Source organism: Paralichthys olivaceus, chromosome 8 (genome assembly GCF_024713975.1).
Source record: "Paralichthys olivaceus isolate ysfri-2021 chromosome 8, ASM2471397v2, whole genome shotgun sequence".
NCBI lineage: Eukaryota > Metazoa > Chordata > Actinopteri > Pleuronectiformes > Paralichthyidae > Paralichthys > Paralichthys olivaceus.
This window is the reverse complement of record NC_091100.1, coordinates 5,668,187-5,685,604: the sequence shown is the minus strand read 5'-3', so window position 1 is coordinate 5,685,604 and position 17,418 is coordinate 5,668,187. Positions and strand designations below refer to the sequence as shown.

Here is a 17,418-nt window from a genome sequence, read left to right as displayed (position 1 = left end):
AGTGCACTGGGGAAGTAAAGTTACACCAAAACATCTAAAACCTAAAAATAAAAACCACTCCAACCGAAAAATAACGTTAAATTTTTAAGAACCATAAAATAATGACTGGTGATTGACTTGCATACTTTTCAGAATCGTAAGTGAGTTATATTTTTAGATAATGAGCAGTAAACATTCCTTTTTAAACTTTACATTTTAAATAATTACTGCTCCCTTTTATCTCTGTCTGACATTTTCTTATGTACAGATTAATACACCTCTCCATTTATGTAAGATACAGTCTTTTCTCATGGATGACATTCAATTGTGGTGGGAAAAATAGTCCCTTATACACAGACTCTGTGGCCAAAGTCACAAGAGCTGATACTGACTTTATGCCTGTGAGACATTTACGCATATTTACAAGCGTTTTAACTGGGTTACCGCTCTAAAAAAAGTCAGGTGCAAACTCTAAAAGTGAGTTGAAACAGTGCAAGACACAGATCTAACTTCAGCTGAGTGACGCAGTTACAGCTGATAACATCTGGTGGTGGCAATTGATATTTTAAGTCGGCGAATTCAGCTAGAAATACAGAGCCTCTTTTTTTCGACATCACTCTCTGAAATCAAACTGCACAAGTGCCATGAAAGAACATTGCACAGCAACAGAGACGGGGTTCTGGCAAACCACCAATAACTGTCTTCACATGTTGGCTTCAAATTTGAGCCGCTCCGCTGTCCAATCAGCCGGAATCAGCTCAGCTATGTTCAAATCTATGGATAATACAAGCTCATACACAGATTCAGCTGAAATAGAGAGCAGAGAGCAGAGCAGCTTTCTTGAGTCTTTAATGCTTTGATAATCCTGATTAATTTATTTTTTAACATTAATATTTAAAAATTAGTAAACTAAATCTATTAGGTGCTGGATGTCCCCTACTACATAATAAATGTCTAGACTGATTTTGTTTCCAGTGGTAGCAAAAGGTTGTGGAAATATTGTGCATTGTGAATTAAAGATTCCTCACCAGAGTCAACATCATTTGCCTGCAGTTTTGCCACATATGTGCCCGTCTCTGTGTTCTCGAAGACTGTAATGCTGTAGGGGTCGGATGAGAACTGCGGCGGGTTGTCGTTGACGTCCTCTACAGTGATGTGGATGTCGGCCTCGCAGTACCGCCCGCCTCCGTCTACTGCCCGCACTTTGAACCTGTGCTCGTCTTGCTCCTCTCGGTCCAGGGGCTGCGAGGTCTTCAACTCTCCTGGAGGTGAGACAGAACTAGTTTGTACAAAACACACAGAGACATGCGCTCTTCTGGGAGCAGAGGGACGTCATTTGACATAAAAAATAAAAGCATCAAAGCAGTTCCCCTCACAGACAAAAATAAAATCTGTGTAGGCAATTAATCAAGAGATAGAGATTGAAAGAGCACATCATGTGTACTCTACATTACTGTAGCCCCCTTGTCTACTTTCTACTAAACAAGTGAAAAGCATCTAACAACTAATGGCTTTCAAGACAGAGGGAAATAAATAAGTAATTGACGCACAAGAGGAGAGACAGAAAGCCAAAGAGAGAAGGGTTATAAAGGAAAACATCAGTGCTGGCAGCTGAGATCAGCTTGGAAGTGAAGCAGCCAACATTCTGGAAAACTCCAGAGTCTTGGCTGTCCTCATCTGCAATAATCCCACTACACTGCACTGGGAAAATATATAAAACCCTCAACGTAACAGTAGCCCTGCTGCTAGAAACCCAGTATTGATGTTTGCCAAAATACAGCTGGACAGTATTATTGGCCTTATTATCTGCCTTGGTGTCAATTTTGCCATTACTAAGGGGTTTTATACAGCCTCAGATGTGTTGTATAGCTGTTTAAATATACTGGCCTAGTTTGTTCTGCCCTTTAATGATTTTTCTTTGCATTTATTTTGGAAAACAAGTCTGCTGTGATTAACTGGTATTGTTTTTAGTTCCCTTTTTTCCTGCTTTTTTCATCCCAAAGGCCAGAGTGTCTGATTTAGAAGGTCCCCAAGAAGAAATTATTTGCAGGCCAGAAGTATAGCAGCCATAAATTAAATTGAAGTGTAACTCTGTAATAATATTACTAGTGCCACTATGGGTCTTTCAGTTGCCCTACAGGGGAATGTTTTTGGCTTTTTTAGAAATGAATAAGTAAATAACAACTGGGCAAAAGAAAACCCATTTGCCTCCTTCATGGCTGATAATGATTTGCACACACACAGACACAACTATAAAAAAACCTAACAGCTTGCAGAGAGATCACAAGCCCTGGATCTTAAAGTGTTAGAACATGAGACTGTGCCTGAGCTGCAGGGATCCATGTGTGTTTGAAGAAAGCCTTCAACACAAGTGTCGCACATACAGCTTCCTAAAAATCAAAATAACCTGCAGCACAGCTGGAATGAAATCTGACACAATGGCTGAGGGCACAGATGGCTTCAGCAAGAAAGAAAAGCCAAGTGAATCAAATGGAATATATAACGACAGTATTCTGTGGCCATAAAACATCACACATTACTCCTACAAACCCCTGTTCCCACACAGATACAAACCTGTTTCAGAGTCAACGACGAACAGTTCTGATCCAATTCCCTGGAGCTCGAAGGATATTTGGGCGTTTGACCGAATGTCCGCATCTGTGGCAGAAACCTGCAAGATGAGCCTTCCGGCGGGGGAGTCCTCTGGTACGCTCTCACTGTATAGAGACTGGGGGATGGATGGAGCAAGAGGAAAATGCAAGAGGGGAAAGAAATTAAAGGGAATGCAAGGATGAAGAGGGCACAAAAACTGAAATGAACTACTCAAATTGCACACACACAAATGGGGAAGAAAATTACTACCTTTTCGCATACAGGGCTGTTGTCGTTGGCATCCAACACCTTGACCTCCACGGTGGCTTTGGCAGTGAAGATGCCATCACTGGCAGTAATGTTAAGGAGATAATTGTCCTTCTCTTCACGGTCCAAGGGCTTCCTGACAGAAACCTTCCATTCATTCTGAATGTGCTCGATTGCAAATTGGCCAAGTGGGTCCCCTCCTGTTTGGCGTTGAAAAGAGAGCACCACTTTAGAATGATCAACAACTTAGAGGCAAGAACCAGCCTGACTCATTAAATACACACAAGGATAAGGACAAGGATATGTGCTCAATTTCAAACTCAATCCCACTAAATATCAATTTATATTCACTGAAATCATCGTTTAGGTATTCAGTCAAACTTCAAAAATCCAAATCCTTGCTTCTAAATCAAATGTTTGGTACACAAGCAATCCTTCCAACCAAACACAACAGAATGTTGAACAATGTAAAAAAGCAAATAACAGTGCTGGTTCCTGATTCCTCTTTATATTTCCACACTTGGCATATTTATTCCCACTTGCTAATTAGCACCAGAGGAAGTATTTTCCCCTTGCCTATTTCAAAGCATTATTCAGATAATTATACATTTCTGTATGATGATGACCTAAATATTTGCCTTGAGCTTGGGCAATCAGGCAATAACTCAGACTGCTACCAGATAATAGGACTGTGTAATGTTTCAAAGATGAGATATTATCATCATATTAAGTAGCATAAATGGATAATCCCCCCTCAGCTCTGTTTATGAAAAACAGTTACACAAAGGAGTTAGGAGTAAACTCTGTGTGCTAGTTTATCATCTATTTTGCAGAATTATAAATGCCCACCTGTGATGAAGTAGGTCACTTGTTTATTGATGTCCTCAGAATCATCATCCGTGGTGCTGAGGATAGCGATCACCCCGCTAGGAGGGTCGTCTTCACTCACGGTACCTTTGTAGATCTCTGCGGTGAAGCGAGGCGGGTTGTCATTCACATCAGCGACGGTTACCTCCACTGTGGTGCCGGTGGTATGTTGGAGCTTATCCCCTTGGTCTGTGGCCAGGACGGCAACTGTGTATTTGTTCATCTTTTCACGGTCGAGCTCTTTTAACGTGGTCACCCATCCGGTTTCACTATTAACAGCAAACAACTCAGAGATCTCCTGTGAGTTCTGCTTGGGATTGAGGCTGTAGGCGACATGGCCGTTGGTTCCAGAGTCTAGGTCGGTGGCTTTGACTTGGATCACTTGAGTCCCACTTGGAAGGTTTTCCACAACGACAGCCTCGTAAGGATCTGACTCAAAGGTGGGCTTGTTATCATTGAGGTCTTTAACTTGGATGTTGATGATTACAGATGCAACTATCTCGTAATTCTCATGTTTGGTCGTGGCAAGCAAAATAAGTTGGTACCATTTGGTCGTCTCATGGTCGAGGCTTTTCTGAAGTTTCAAGGCCCCACTGTCTCTGTCTACAACAAACACCTCATCTTCGTTGCTCTCGGGAGTGTTTCCCTTCACAAGGCTGTAGACGACCTGTTGCTCACTCTCTGCCTGAATCACATCGATCTCTGTGCCTATGGGAAGGTCTTCGGAAATCGTGTAACGGTAATGTGGTTCAGCAAATTTGGGAATTGGGGTCTCTGGTGCAACAATCTTGATGTAAACCTGCACAAGTGAATGTTTGGATGGATTCCCTGTATCCTTTGCCCTCACAAAGAATGCATAGAGTTCATTTTCAAGCCCGATGAGACTCTCTTTGGTTACAATGACCCCAGAGGTCAGGTGGATTTCAAAATTCTCCTCCACATTCTCAACATCTGCTTCGATCGAATACTGAATGTCAGCATTGCTTCCCTCATCCATGTCTGAGGCAGCAATTTTAACCACTGAGGTTCCCCTTGGAACATCTGATGCAATGGTGGCTTTGTATTCAGCTGCTCTGAACTGTGGGGCATTGTCGTTGACATCTGTGAGAATGACATTGACAATACAAAAGCCAACTTTTCCACCACCGTCTTTAGCTACCAGAGAAATAGGAATAACTTTCTCAATGGCGTTCTCACGGTCTAGGCTCTCTAGAGTGAAAATCTCTCCATTGTCATTGATGGAAAACTTGTCTTTGGCAAAGTCGTTGACAATCTGGTACGTTATTTGCCCGTAAATGCCTTCATCATCATCTGTTGCCTTTGCCTCTGCTACCAAGGTGCCAGCAGGTGAGTTTTCAACAAGTTCTACTACATAGTCAACCTGCGAGAAGGTGGGGTTGTGGAAGTTGGCGCCGATAACTGTGACCATGACGAGGCACGAGCTTCTGAACACACCGTCAGACACCGATACGTTGAGGTTGTAAAGCGGCTGCATATGTGGCCTCCGGTGGTTGGAAATGACGATGGCGCCTGTGCGCTTGTCTATGGCAAAGTTCTGATCTTCATTCCCAGATATGATTGAGAATTCCAAATTATTTGAGTCTGAGCTGTCGGCATCTGATGCTTGGACTTGGGTGATGAAGTGTCCACGCGGGGCCAATTCGCTGATGGTAGTTTTGTAAGTGGGTTCTGTGAATGTTGGAGCATTGTCATTTAGGTCCATGACGTCTATCGTCACGACGACATCACTGGAGAGGGCTGGAACACCTCCGTCCACCACACGGACTCGCAACTTGTGCTGCGGTGTTTCCTCACAATCAAGTATTTGAGCTATCGTGATTATTCCTGAGTCACGATCGATTGAAAAATAATCTGAGCTTTTCCCCTTTTCCTCAACCAGCTGAAAGAACACTTCTTGGTTGTTGCCAGTGTCTAAATCTTTGGCGTCAACTTGCAAAACTGAGGTACCAATGACAGAGGCCTCAGAAATATTGGCGTAATAGAACTTTGACGGGATCACAGGGGCATTATCATTTACATCTTCCAGTATGATATCGACAAATACCTCTGACTGTGCTCCAGTCAGAGAGTCTGTGGCTCTTACATTTAACTTATAAGCAGGATGTGTCTCAAAGTCCAACGGCTGAATCACATGGATAACACCCGTGTTGAAATCAATGGAGAACTGTTTGAAAGGATCTCCTTCAGAGATGGAGTACACGATACGAGGACTCTCTGAATCATTGGCCTGTACGTGAAGCACAGGTGTATGTAACTGAATGTTTTCAGGGATTTCAATGCTGTAAAAAGGCTTCTCAAATATAGGCATTGCTTTGTTCACCACTGTTATTGGCACGTCTACTTCAGCCGAGAGCGGCTTCTCTCCATTATCTTTTGCCGTGACAACAACGACAAAGTCTTTGTTGAGTGACTCTTTGTCAAATTTGTTTTTGAGAGAAATTTCACCGGAGGGGCTAATTTGAAAGTGGTCCTGATGCTCTTTAAGGTAATAACTGATTTCTGCATTTGAACCCATGTCCTTGTCCACTGCTGTGACCTGTCTGATGACCTGGCCTTCCTCCGCGTCCATCTGAACAAGGGCATGATAGGGAAGGTTCACGAACATAGGTTTGTTGTCATTGACATCCTCCACTGTCACGGTTACTACAACATGAGCGCCATCTTCAGATTCATCCTCTCTGGTCACCTCAACGATGATATTAAATGTGTCCTGTGCCTCACGGTCAAATGGAATTCCAGTGGATGAGATAACTCCAGATGTGCGGCTGATTTCAAACCTGCTGTCAGGGTTCAGAATTTTAAAGAACAAAGGCTCGTTCACCTGGTTCCCCACAACACCAATGACTGCTAGAGTTTTCTTCTCACGTGAGTTTTCGGGGACATAGGCTTTGTAGGACTCCCTGGTGAACTTCAGCTTGCTCTCCTTGTTTTCTTTCACATTTATCTTTACTGTTGCCACAGTGGCAAATCTACCATCTGACACTCTAACCTTCAATTCATACCGGCTCCTCAATTGTGTGACATTCTGAATAGAGATTATGCCTGTGATTGGATCAATCTTAAATTTATCACCGATATTTCCCTCAGAGATGGAGAAGAGAAGTTTTGAGTTCGGCCCAGAGTCTGAGTCTGTAGCGTTGATTTTAATGACTTCCACTCCTTTGTATGTTGGCACTATGACAGTGGTCTCATACACTTCTTGGCTAAAAACTGGTGAACAGTCATTAACATCAATGACTTCAATGGTCACATTGGCTGCCGTTTCCGCAAACAGGCGTGGCATTCCTAGATCATGGACCTGGACGGTAAAGCGGAAAACGCTCCTCTGTTCATAATCCAAAGCTGTTGTGATTCTAATGGCTCCAGTGCTTGAGTCAATGGCAAAATAGTTGTGAGCAAATGGTTCAACGATTTGATAGATGAGCATGGCGTTCTGGTCACAATCGGCATCAGAGGCGCGGATGACAAAAGGAGTGTTTTCATGGGTGAGAACAACACTGTTGATGGGAGCTGACTCGCTGACTACTCCTTTGAATTCCCTCTGGAGGAAGATTGGAGCATTGTCATTCTCGTCCTTCAGATGAATCTGAAGTGTTGTGTTGCTTGCAATGCCTGCCATGTTGGTGCCCTGAATGATGAGCTTGTATTGAGAGGCGGTCTCGTAATCTAAAGCTCCCTGGGTCACAACCACTCCAGAGTTTGGGTTTATGTCGAAAGCGTTGTTGATGTTGCCACCCTTTATTTGATAGAAGACAGATGACTGGCTGACTGCTGAAATCAAGCTCACAAAGCTTCCTGGATGGGCTAATTCACTGATTTCTGCAGAGAACTCCTTCTCAGTGAATCTGGGCGCTGCATTATCAGAAACTGTGACCACAATAGGTACAGTGGCTGTAGTTGACAGTGGAGGTACTCCATTATCAGACGCCTTAACAGTAAGTTCAAACTGGGTCTGGCTGCGGCGGTCAAGCTCTTTGGCGACTGTGATTGTTCCAAGAACAGGGTCGATGGCAAAGGAGTTTGCAACATTTCCTGTAAGACGGAGAAGACAAAAGAACAATGTGTTAAAGAAAAAGACGAATCAATTCACACTGTGATGGCGACTAATGCAATACCTACATGGTAAAACTAGAAATATCACCCTGTGACTACATATTTCTTTCCACACTCACATAACTTTACCACTGAAATCTGATACAACTCAAAATTTAGAATAGAATATAATGCACAGCTGTACAATGAAATTTAGCACATCTCCCTGAGTGTTACATACAATATACTCAATTTTGTCTTATAGACAGGCAACTGGTTAAAATTTGAACATGTCCCCTATCGGCAGACCCAAAAGACTGAGACATAAAAAAACAACTTTATATTGCTGTGTTGTACCAGGAAGATGTTTTTGATGAGCAAGCTACTGTTCAATTAGAATAAGTCATCTAACCCATTTTAAGTATGCATGTATTCAAAACAAAAATTCTTGTTCTCATATAACTGCTTACTGTAGCAGAATAGCATTGTGGAAATTTCTGAGGGGGGAATTTGCTCATCTCCCACGCATTTGGAGAACCTCTACACAGTCTTCAATACTCCCCTCGTCTTTGTAAAATATTCCATTCATGATGGAGATACCGTGGGCAGCAGGACTCAACATGACTCATACATTTTTTACGAGCTGATTTCATTTGCATTATTTTACAATGAAAGCTTTCTGCTGTGAGAGAAAAGACTGGAAACAGTGGCTCAACAGAGTGGAACAGCGACTTCGTGTATATGTACCTGATTCGATGCTGTAGACAATCTCTGCGTTATGGCCCTTGTCTTTGTCAAGAGCTGAGACCTGAAGCACGGCCGAGCCTACGGCAGCGGACTCGAACACACGACCAGAGTAAGGTGTGCCTATAAACCAGGGTGCATTGTCATTGGAGTCGTCCACGTTGACAATCACACGCACAAGGTTCCTCTTTACTGGGATGTCCTGGTCTCGAACCTTAAGAGAAGAAATTTAGAAAGAGAGAAGCAGAGGAGGAAGATAAACAGACAGAGTGTGAGACTCCTTGAGGGATAAATCCTTCCCGAACGTCATAAAGCAACAAATTATTCATATGTGGGAATGAATAGAAATAAACAAACTTAATTTCATGGATGTTTCATTTTCAAATGAAGCAAACATTTGTAAAACTCCATAAAACCATATGTAGGAACTAACTATAATTAACCAGACTATTGAGAAACAGTTTTCATTGATTCCTACCATGACAGTAAGGATGTGATGATGCATTGTCTCATGGTCCAGCCGCTCAGCGGTGTACAGAATGCCTGTTCCCGGGTCTAGTCTAAACTTCCTCAGGCTGAATGGATCGGTGCTGCTCAGGAGCGTGAAGGTTAGTTTATTCTTCTCATCTCTGTCGGTCGCGCTGATCTGCATGACCTCGCTCCCCGTTGGTTTGTCTTCAGGGACGTTCACGATGTACGACTCCTGTGAAAACTGAGGCCGGTGATTGTTGGTGTCAATGACACGGATGAGTACCTATAGGAGAAAAATTGGAGAAGAGAATCTTTTTTAACACCACACATTTTTTAGAATTTGATTTAGGAGAATTATCCAAACCATTAAATCCTTAAAATTGTTACTCTTTATCATTCATTTCATTAAAAGCATGGAGAGGGTAATTGCACAGCAGTGATACCCGACCTGGGTTAAGTTTCTGTAAGGGTTACGGTTAATTTTACATGAATTACACTACTCTTAACAACCCAATAATTACCAGAATCATAGTGTGTCAGTTTAGATTTACTGAAGAAATAGAATCCAGAACACTAAAAATATGTTAACACACGTTTCATTTTATTTTCCGTCTCTCTGTCCCTTTTGTCTTCGTGCAGAAATTATAATTTACCCAAACCCTTCTCCTATACACTTGTATTCAAGTTCAATACATATGATGGCAAATACAATATTTTAACTGAATGACAATGCATCTGGGTACAGGCACAGGTGATAAAAGTTCATGTGTGACCCATAAAATAAGTGTAACCTGTGGGAACAGAAATAAGATAACCAGCTAAAAGTAGGATGGATACATGTTTCACTCAGACTCAAATCTACGATAGAAAGTTCTGCTGCACATTTTTGCTTCTTGCTGCGAGCAGCACAAAGTGCGCTGTTCTTCTCCCCACACACAACAAAGAATTGAACATCCCCAAACTGTAAAATTCCACTGGGAGCATGTTTTATCAACACCAGCCATTCGTCTACTGGACTTCCGACAGAGGATTATGGAGAGCTGCTGGAATGCCATCTCTGCTTCCCAGAGCAGCGAGGGGCTTCTACCGTTGCCAAACATGGGGAACAAAGGGATCAGCCCAGATTAGACACCTGCATACCAGACACCAGGGGGTGATGTCCCACAAGGAAACTGTGTGAGCTGCTTGGTGCAGGAAGAGTGAATGGGACTATGGTCACAAAATCTCTGACCAGTTAACAGCTCGATGGCTGACCAGGATTTGTCAGATCTCTGGTCAACACAACAGCCCGCTGTTGTTTTTTGTCATAATACTGTTCGTTAAGCACCGTGAGCCTATATCAGAGACAAATATAGACTCAACCTGACAGGCCTGATAACATTTACAATCTGCTGTGTGCTGTGATGTTGGCAATGCTGCTGAGGCTCACAGATGTCTTCTTGCAGGGGGAGCGTGGGGCTGCATGCTGTCTGTCAGTGCCGTACACTGGCTGTTTGCCACACAAGTCATGTGTCATGAGCGACCCGTGTCATGCTGTTAATCAGGACGTGTAATGTAAAATAAATACGGTTTTATAATGAGACATTAACCCTGAATTGGGCCTCTGGTTCCCGTTGCAGCCTCAGAAGCCTGACAATCCATCTCTGTCCTCTCATGTCACTTTAGACATCATATAACACCAGATCCCCGCTGTATCACAATCCACATTTCACACACGCAGATGCACATGCATGCACCCAAACACATAGCCTCATAAAATATGCTCTACCACACATGCATTCACACAAAGAAAGCTGTCCAGTGTGTCTCAATCTGTCCAGTGTCAGATAACGCTCCTTGTGAATAGGGGCTAAGGTGGCAGAGGCTGATAGTGCTTGTCCAGAAGCAGAAAGAAATGGAACCTGCTCAGAGTATCCACATTTACTCTAAAATGTAGTATTTCATAGAGTTTTGAAAGCACATACACAAGACTATTCAGCCCCCATCCCCCATGTGCACAGAAACTTGCCTTTCCTTTTGGAGGGAAGCTCTAAAACTCTTCAAAAGATCTTTGCCCCCAAACATCACAAAGCAGCATGATACAGCCCGACTAGAAGAAAAGCTGGTGGAGAAGAAAACTCTGTCGTCTTTGTATGAGGCTTCCTTTAGGAATGCTGAGGGACTGATTGAGACTGAGACACAGACGTGACAGATTTGAGGTATTGAAGAAGAAAAAAAAGACTAAGAAAGAAAAGTGACAGTATGACCAAAGGAAGCAAAGGGAAATGGTCAAATATAGCAAACACACACTCATACATGTGTGGCTGAGAATAAAATGCACAAAAAAAACAAACCAGGAGGTCCAGGAGAAAAAAATACAATAGTCAGCTTTGATACCGACGGCATGAAAACTTATGAGTGACTGAGGTGAACGTTCGACTGAGACATAAAGAGGGTCTTTGTAATGTGGACTGAGATAACATGAGAAACACGAGAGCGAGAACAGATTGTGAGCAAAACAGCTTGAAGTACTTCTGAACGGCCAAGGGAGGATGTCATATAGGTGGAGATGGGGGAGGGAGTCTGGGCTGCATGATGAGGCTGCCTTGTTGGCGCAGCTCCTAGCTATGAGGTGCCCGAGCTGGAATGCGGCACCCCTCGTCTACATCAGCTGATCCTTCAGAGACGCCTTCGCAGAGTTTCAACGGCCAAATGGAAAGCACACAACAGAGTGGCCGACTGTTTTCCATCGACCTCCCACAGAACGGGGTCCCTCAGACTGATGTCGCCACTGGAGTCACAGGAAAGCTGGACTTACAGGACCAGCCTGTAGGATTTAGGGGGCTCTTTTCTTTCAAGTTTATGTTTTCATTAGTGTAAAATTGCGGCGTTTTCTTTAGGAGTGGGTCCTCTTTCATGGGCCCCGCCATAATGCAGTAGCCTGGAACAGACATTTGCACTAGAGGGGGCTTATACACTTCTACACTATCTGGCCACCACATGTTTAACTACATGCTCGGGTCAAGGCAGCACTGTTTAGTTGTTGCAGTCTGAAAATTCCCCTCTAGATGTCACTAAATCCTACACACAGACACCTTTAAAATAATTTTAAGATTTCATAAGAGCTTGTCACTGTTATTGGAAAATAAAAGATATTTAAGTTCAAAAGAAAGAGCTGCTGGATAGAGGCTGATTGATATATCAGTTAGCTGATATTATTAATTTATAGGTATCTGAAAATGTTACTTCTGAATAACGAAAAAGCCTTTGTGTGGTATTGCGGACAAGCCACACAGGAGCTCTCATTGTGCTCATTGTCCTCCTGTGTCGTGCGTAGGAGAGGAAGCCTCCCTGCCAGGTGGCAGGTTCTGGGCAAAGGCAGGGCACTGGCACCGGACACTCCAACGTGTTCCCAAAACAGGATTAACACAGCCCAGTAGCCACAGAGGTCCAGTGCTCTTGTTTGCACTTTATTCTACCCAAACATAATAATCATCATCCCTAGATACCTGGCCAATAAATGCAGAGACTTTTGAGAGAGAGAGGGAGATATCAGAAAGAAAGACAAAGAAACATAAATAAAAAGAATCAACACTCTGAGGAGGGAGAAAATAGGCCAGGCTGCCTCAAAAGAATAGACAAGTCCAACGCTGAGCTTTCCCAAGGTGCACTGCGTGCGTGTGATCAGGGAGATCTAATTTGCCGTAAAAGGTAAACAACACACTGTCCACGAAGAAAACAAATCCATAATGAATAACAATCAATAACGTGCTGTGTTTTCAAATTAAATTCTCTTTTCATTTTTGTTACAGGCACAGACACGAGGAAACTTGATTACTCAACATGATCTTCTCTTTCATATTATAATCTACAGATAATATTTCAAATTACAAATGACTTGCTCTCCTTATATAGCCAGAGGCGTGTGTATAGTTTGTTAAACCCCCCGCTAACAGAGCAAATGCTGACAATGCCGAACAATGTTATCGCATAAACAAATTGGTAGCCAAAACAATCAGACGGCTTTCCTGAAACAAGTCGAAGCACACTGTATTCTGAGTCCTCGGGGACTGTGAAGGTTTTCCTAAACACACGTGCAAGCCAACAAATGGCGAGGTTATATGAAGGCTGGGGACTGTTCACCACAAATGAAAACCACTGAGGCCAACACAAGTTAATGGATTTCATTCTCTTTTCATGGAAGATAATTTGTGATAACAATAACTGTTTGGGGACATATTTATTACGAGCCAACCAAATTTGGGGTAATTGCTATAAACTCTGCTATTGCTGTGTGCTTCTTTTCAGTCACCTATTGGTCTCTCAGCATAACCCAGCCAGCTGGCCTACATCACTAAATGTGGTTTATGGAGCATACAAATTCAGTAAATCCCTTCCCTCGACAGAAAACAGCTGACCTACGGTGGTCAGCTGGGTATATAATATCTCACACTCAAGCACTCATCTGCAAGAGAGCCTATCAGTCACAGCACTAATAATAACTACAAAAAAAAATACACATTCAAGGTCTGCAGGCGGCGAGAAAGACTTAAGTGTTGTCAGCGATAAGCAAAGGATTATTTGACCCACTTCTTGTGTGAAACCCAAGGTTCAACGGAGCAGTGATGGCCTGTAGATGGTGAGTTCATAAAGCTGATGATACAGGCGTTCTAGCAGTTACAGTTGTCATCACACATTCCGTTGAGATTCCTGCAGATGGACATATGCTAGGGTCTGAAAATTCACTGCAGAGAAGCAAAATTTACTTTAAGGTTCTGAAGTTGCCCAATTTAAACGCATTCCCAGGTGGATGAACACCTAGTTTTCTGACGCAGTCTTTGAAATTTCAGTAAAATAAAATGTTATCAGTGCGATAACATTTTAAATATGTGTCCATGAAGCAGAACACAAATAATACACTCACGCAGAAAGAGTCAAAGTAAACAAACCTAAATTAAAGTAATTTGGAAATGCATTAGGTGATTCAGTATTTTTTTTATTTTTATAAATAAAAAACACTGAATGAAATCATTGCCTGTAATGTGAAAGCCTTGCTAGTACAGCTGGTCCCACTGAGAACCAAGCCCCACAGAGAATTAACCTTTGAATGTGATTAATTTGACATAAAATGTCACCGCATGCAGGATTGCTGAGAGGCTTTCAAATTGTCTGCGGAGGAGAGAGAGCGGTAGAAACTCGTGTAGGTTTGCTGTGACTGTTTTTAAGATTCTGCACTAAAATAAAGGACTTGCTGCTGCTGCTGCTGCGGATGAGCTGCAAAATGCCAGCGAAGGCGCCACTCCATGCAAGGCTCAGTGGAGCACAGCAGCCAGATGATGAAAGGCTTTATTCATACGGAGTGACAACAAATAGATTCCTTTCCAGCTACAGTTCTCTGAAGCTCCCCTATGAGGACAAAGGACAAAACATTTTGAACGCTGTCATCTGATATGACCCAAACTACCATGTAAAAATGTTCAAAATCTCATGGACAAGGCATGAACGTCTGCACAAAGCCCGAAGACAATCTGTGTGCGTGAAAGCTTTTATAATGGCAGTTCAGCTTTGGTATCAGCTGGGGAGCAAGATGCACATGCAAGTAGGATTAAATTTGAATATTCATATATTTAAATGAAGTTGTTTTTTGCTAGGTTTGTATTTAATTTAGAAATGAAATGGATACCTCCAGTCAAAATACCTGTGTGAATATGTTGGGTTACATTGCATAAATATATTTAAAACATCTTGAACAATGTCCGTGTTCAGGTTGTTTGGTTCCATAATGTCTCTGCATTATGTTGTTTAGGTTTTGAGATGTGATTTTTAATCTTTTTCAAAATGACTCACAAAGAATCATGTGGTTCAGAGTACCCAAAGCTTTTATTTTTTCTTCTGCATTAAGGTTCTAGTCGTTATGCCATTCAGCTGATCTTAGTTTCTGCACTGTGCCATTTGCATTAATGTAATGCATTTAGTTATTCAGGGTCCATTCAGAAAAGACAGAGACAATCTGTTCCTCTCAGAGAAAAGTAGGTTCACAGGTTCAGCGAGAGACACAGCAGAGGGGAGGAGGGGAGGGGGCTCAAGAATGCACACTTTAGAAAAAAGAAAAATGGCCAGACGGCATCATCATCAAAGCAGGCTTCTGCATCAGGAATGAGACAATGGAAGATTCCTGGAGCTCAATATGCTGGACTGAGATGGTAGAGAAAAGATGGGGTGGAACGCTAAGTAATGCTAACATGGTTTGATAATTGAAATTTTTTTTCCTTTCTTCAAGGGTATGTGCTCATTTTCTTTCTTATAATGTCTGTATGAATCTGCATTCAGGATATGACAGGATAAGTTCAGCATGAAGACTATCCTGGCTAGAAATCAGCCTACCGGCACATCTGCTGTGTTGGCAGACTTGATGTGGCCTACAGGTTTACCCGAGTAAAATCACTATTTGTCCTTTGTACACTTTGGTTTTTGTATGATTTAACAACTAAATATAATTTGTCCACTTGTGATCTTATGTGGATGGAACTACATTGAGACAGAGCCTTATTAAACAGACTCTCACAAATAAAGCAAATAAGTATATTTCCCAAAATGTGGGGATTTGATCAAAAAACTAAAATAAAACAAACAAAGTTATGTTAAAATACAACTGAATCCCACTTAACAGACAGCACTGGACAAAATAATAAAGTATAACCATATCATGTCCACAGCGTCCATTTTTCCAGACAAGCTGAGAGCAATGACAGCTTAGCGACACAAACATACACCAACAAACAGGACAGTTTGGACACCGCCTCACTCATTACCCGTCCATTTCCTCCTGATATTTCTCAAACAGAGGAAAAACAGAACAATGACAACTGCCTCATCAGCTTCCAACCATTTCATTAGTGTTTCAATTACCTGGGTGCTGACAGTTCGTGTCCCATCTGTGGCTTCCACCGTCAGGTTGTAATTTGATTTCTGCTCTGCGTCCAGGGTTCGTGCTACAATCAAGGTTCCGCTGGCCTTGCCCACGTCAAAGCGGCTGTCATAATTACCACCTGTGGAATATTTTTTTTTGTATAAACAACAAGGAAGGACAAAAACATTATTGACAAATCATTGCTTAGTTGTGCAAATGTACAAAGACGACTGAATATGAAATATTGAGATGGACACACAAACATCAGTATTCTGCTGTGCTCTGCTAAGGACCATACATTACAATATCTACTTATACAACCCTGACACTACATGAATAAATATGTGCATGAATGCAAGTGGTGAATGTGTGACAGCACAATAAACACTGTATGAAGCTATTCTAAAATCTCAAGGATAAACCACTCAGGAGTGCATAGGAAATGGAGCTCTGATTCACATGAGGTTAAGGAGCGGAGGTTTTCCTGGCACTCGTGAATCAGGTTAATCTGTATCGGGTAACGGGGTTTAAAGGGGAACGATGTGGCACAACAATGTGGTACAACATCAATGCGGTGACACGACACAATTCAACCACAGCCAACAGACAATGTAGGTTGATCTCATAACGCAGCACAGCCTATTGGGAGATCCCAGCAGCTACCTTCTGCTGTACAGTTGTGGTCACAAGCCATCTGAAGGATGTAAAACATCTCAGTATCCTCTATGCCGTCTTGCAAAAATCCAACCAAACAGAACATTCCAGAGAAAAGAGGAAAGCGGAAGCAGAGCACGGAGAGAGAGAAGAGAAGAAAAAAAGAGACGTGTCAGTCAGACATTGATTAGAGGGACGACAGGCTGGGACGAAGGGAGAAGAGGCTTTTTTTGAAAAGAGTCAGTTCAAGTATTCTCATGCACATAGAACCTACATTTACTAAAAACAATACATTCAAGAGAGGACGAATTAGGTTTAAACACTTGATAGCTGTGATAACAGATTGTTTTTGACCTATTGATTCGTGATGCAGTTGTGTAATGCAAACTACACACGCAGACATCAGTGAAACTGGCCAGTAAATAGACGTTTTAATGACTTCATTTTATTTGGGTTTATTTTTAATTAAGAAACTTGCAGCTGCAATAAAGCCTAAAAACATTCTATATATTTAACCATGCAATTTTATGGTGTCAAAACCAAACGGAAATCTAGTCCAACAGAGAGAAGCTAATTACTACTCTTCTGCTAATGTAGTTAGCTTTGCATTATGATTGGATTTAGCCAACGTCTAGTTTATTTTTGTAAAATAAGTAACTCAATTACAGAGGAGGTGATTCATCAGAATGGGTACTTCTCAATTACAGATTACAGCTAGAGAAAAACAATACGTATTTTTAGTTTTAAGTTAGGTTAAGGCAGTATTTCAAGTTTTTCTGTGGCAACTTCATGGGCTGTTTTCACACAAACATACACTTCTAGTCCATTTTAAATTTCCAACATAATAAATATGAATTGACTGCACTTTGGCTTCTTCAGGCAGCAAACATGACAAAGAAAGT

The 17,418-nt window shown here is 42.1% G+C and overlaps 1 protein-coding gene across 11 annotated transcripts in view; it reads right to left on the bottom strand.

Annotated features, from left to right (window-relative positions):
• Positions 1 to 17,418, bottom strand: part of fat1a (FAT atypical cadherin 1a) — a 74,676-nt gene that overhangs the window by 20,128 nt on the left and 37,130 nt on the right. For 9 of the 11 annotated variants that reach the window (XR_002203406.2, XR_011243769.1, XR_011243770.1 and 6 more), the window contains exons 7-14: positions 16,526 to 16,594; positions 15,862 to 16,001; positions 8,981 to 9,256; positions 8,506 to 8,716; positions 3,688 to 7,758; positions 2,842 to 3,038; positions 2,554 to 2,707; positions 1,008 to 1,241 (exon numbers count right to left, since the gene is read on the bottom strand). Coding sequence is in view for 8 of the 11 variants with exons in the window: in XM_069529915.1 (XP_069386016.1) it covers positions 1,008 to 1,241; positions 2,554 to 2,707; positions 2,842 to 3,038; positions 3,688 to 7,758; positions 8,506 to 8,716; positions 8,981 to 9,256; positions 15,862 to 16,001; positions 16,526 to 16,594 (5,352 nt within the window). In the remaining 3 variants the exon portion in view is untranslated. The remainder of the gene's footprint in view (positions 1 to 1,007; positions 1,242 to 2,553; positions 2,708 to 2,841; positions 3,039 to 3,687; positions 7,759 to 8,505; positions 8,717 to 8,980; positions 9,257 to 15,861; positions 16,002 to 16,525; positions 16,595 to 17,418) is intronic. The other 2 variants (XM_020103111.2, XM_020103113.2) reach the window with 1 other exon arrangement.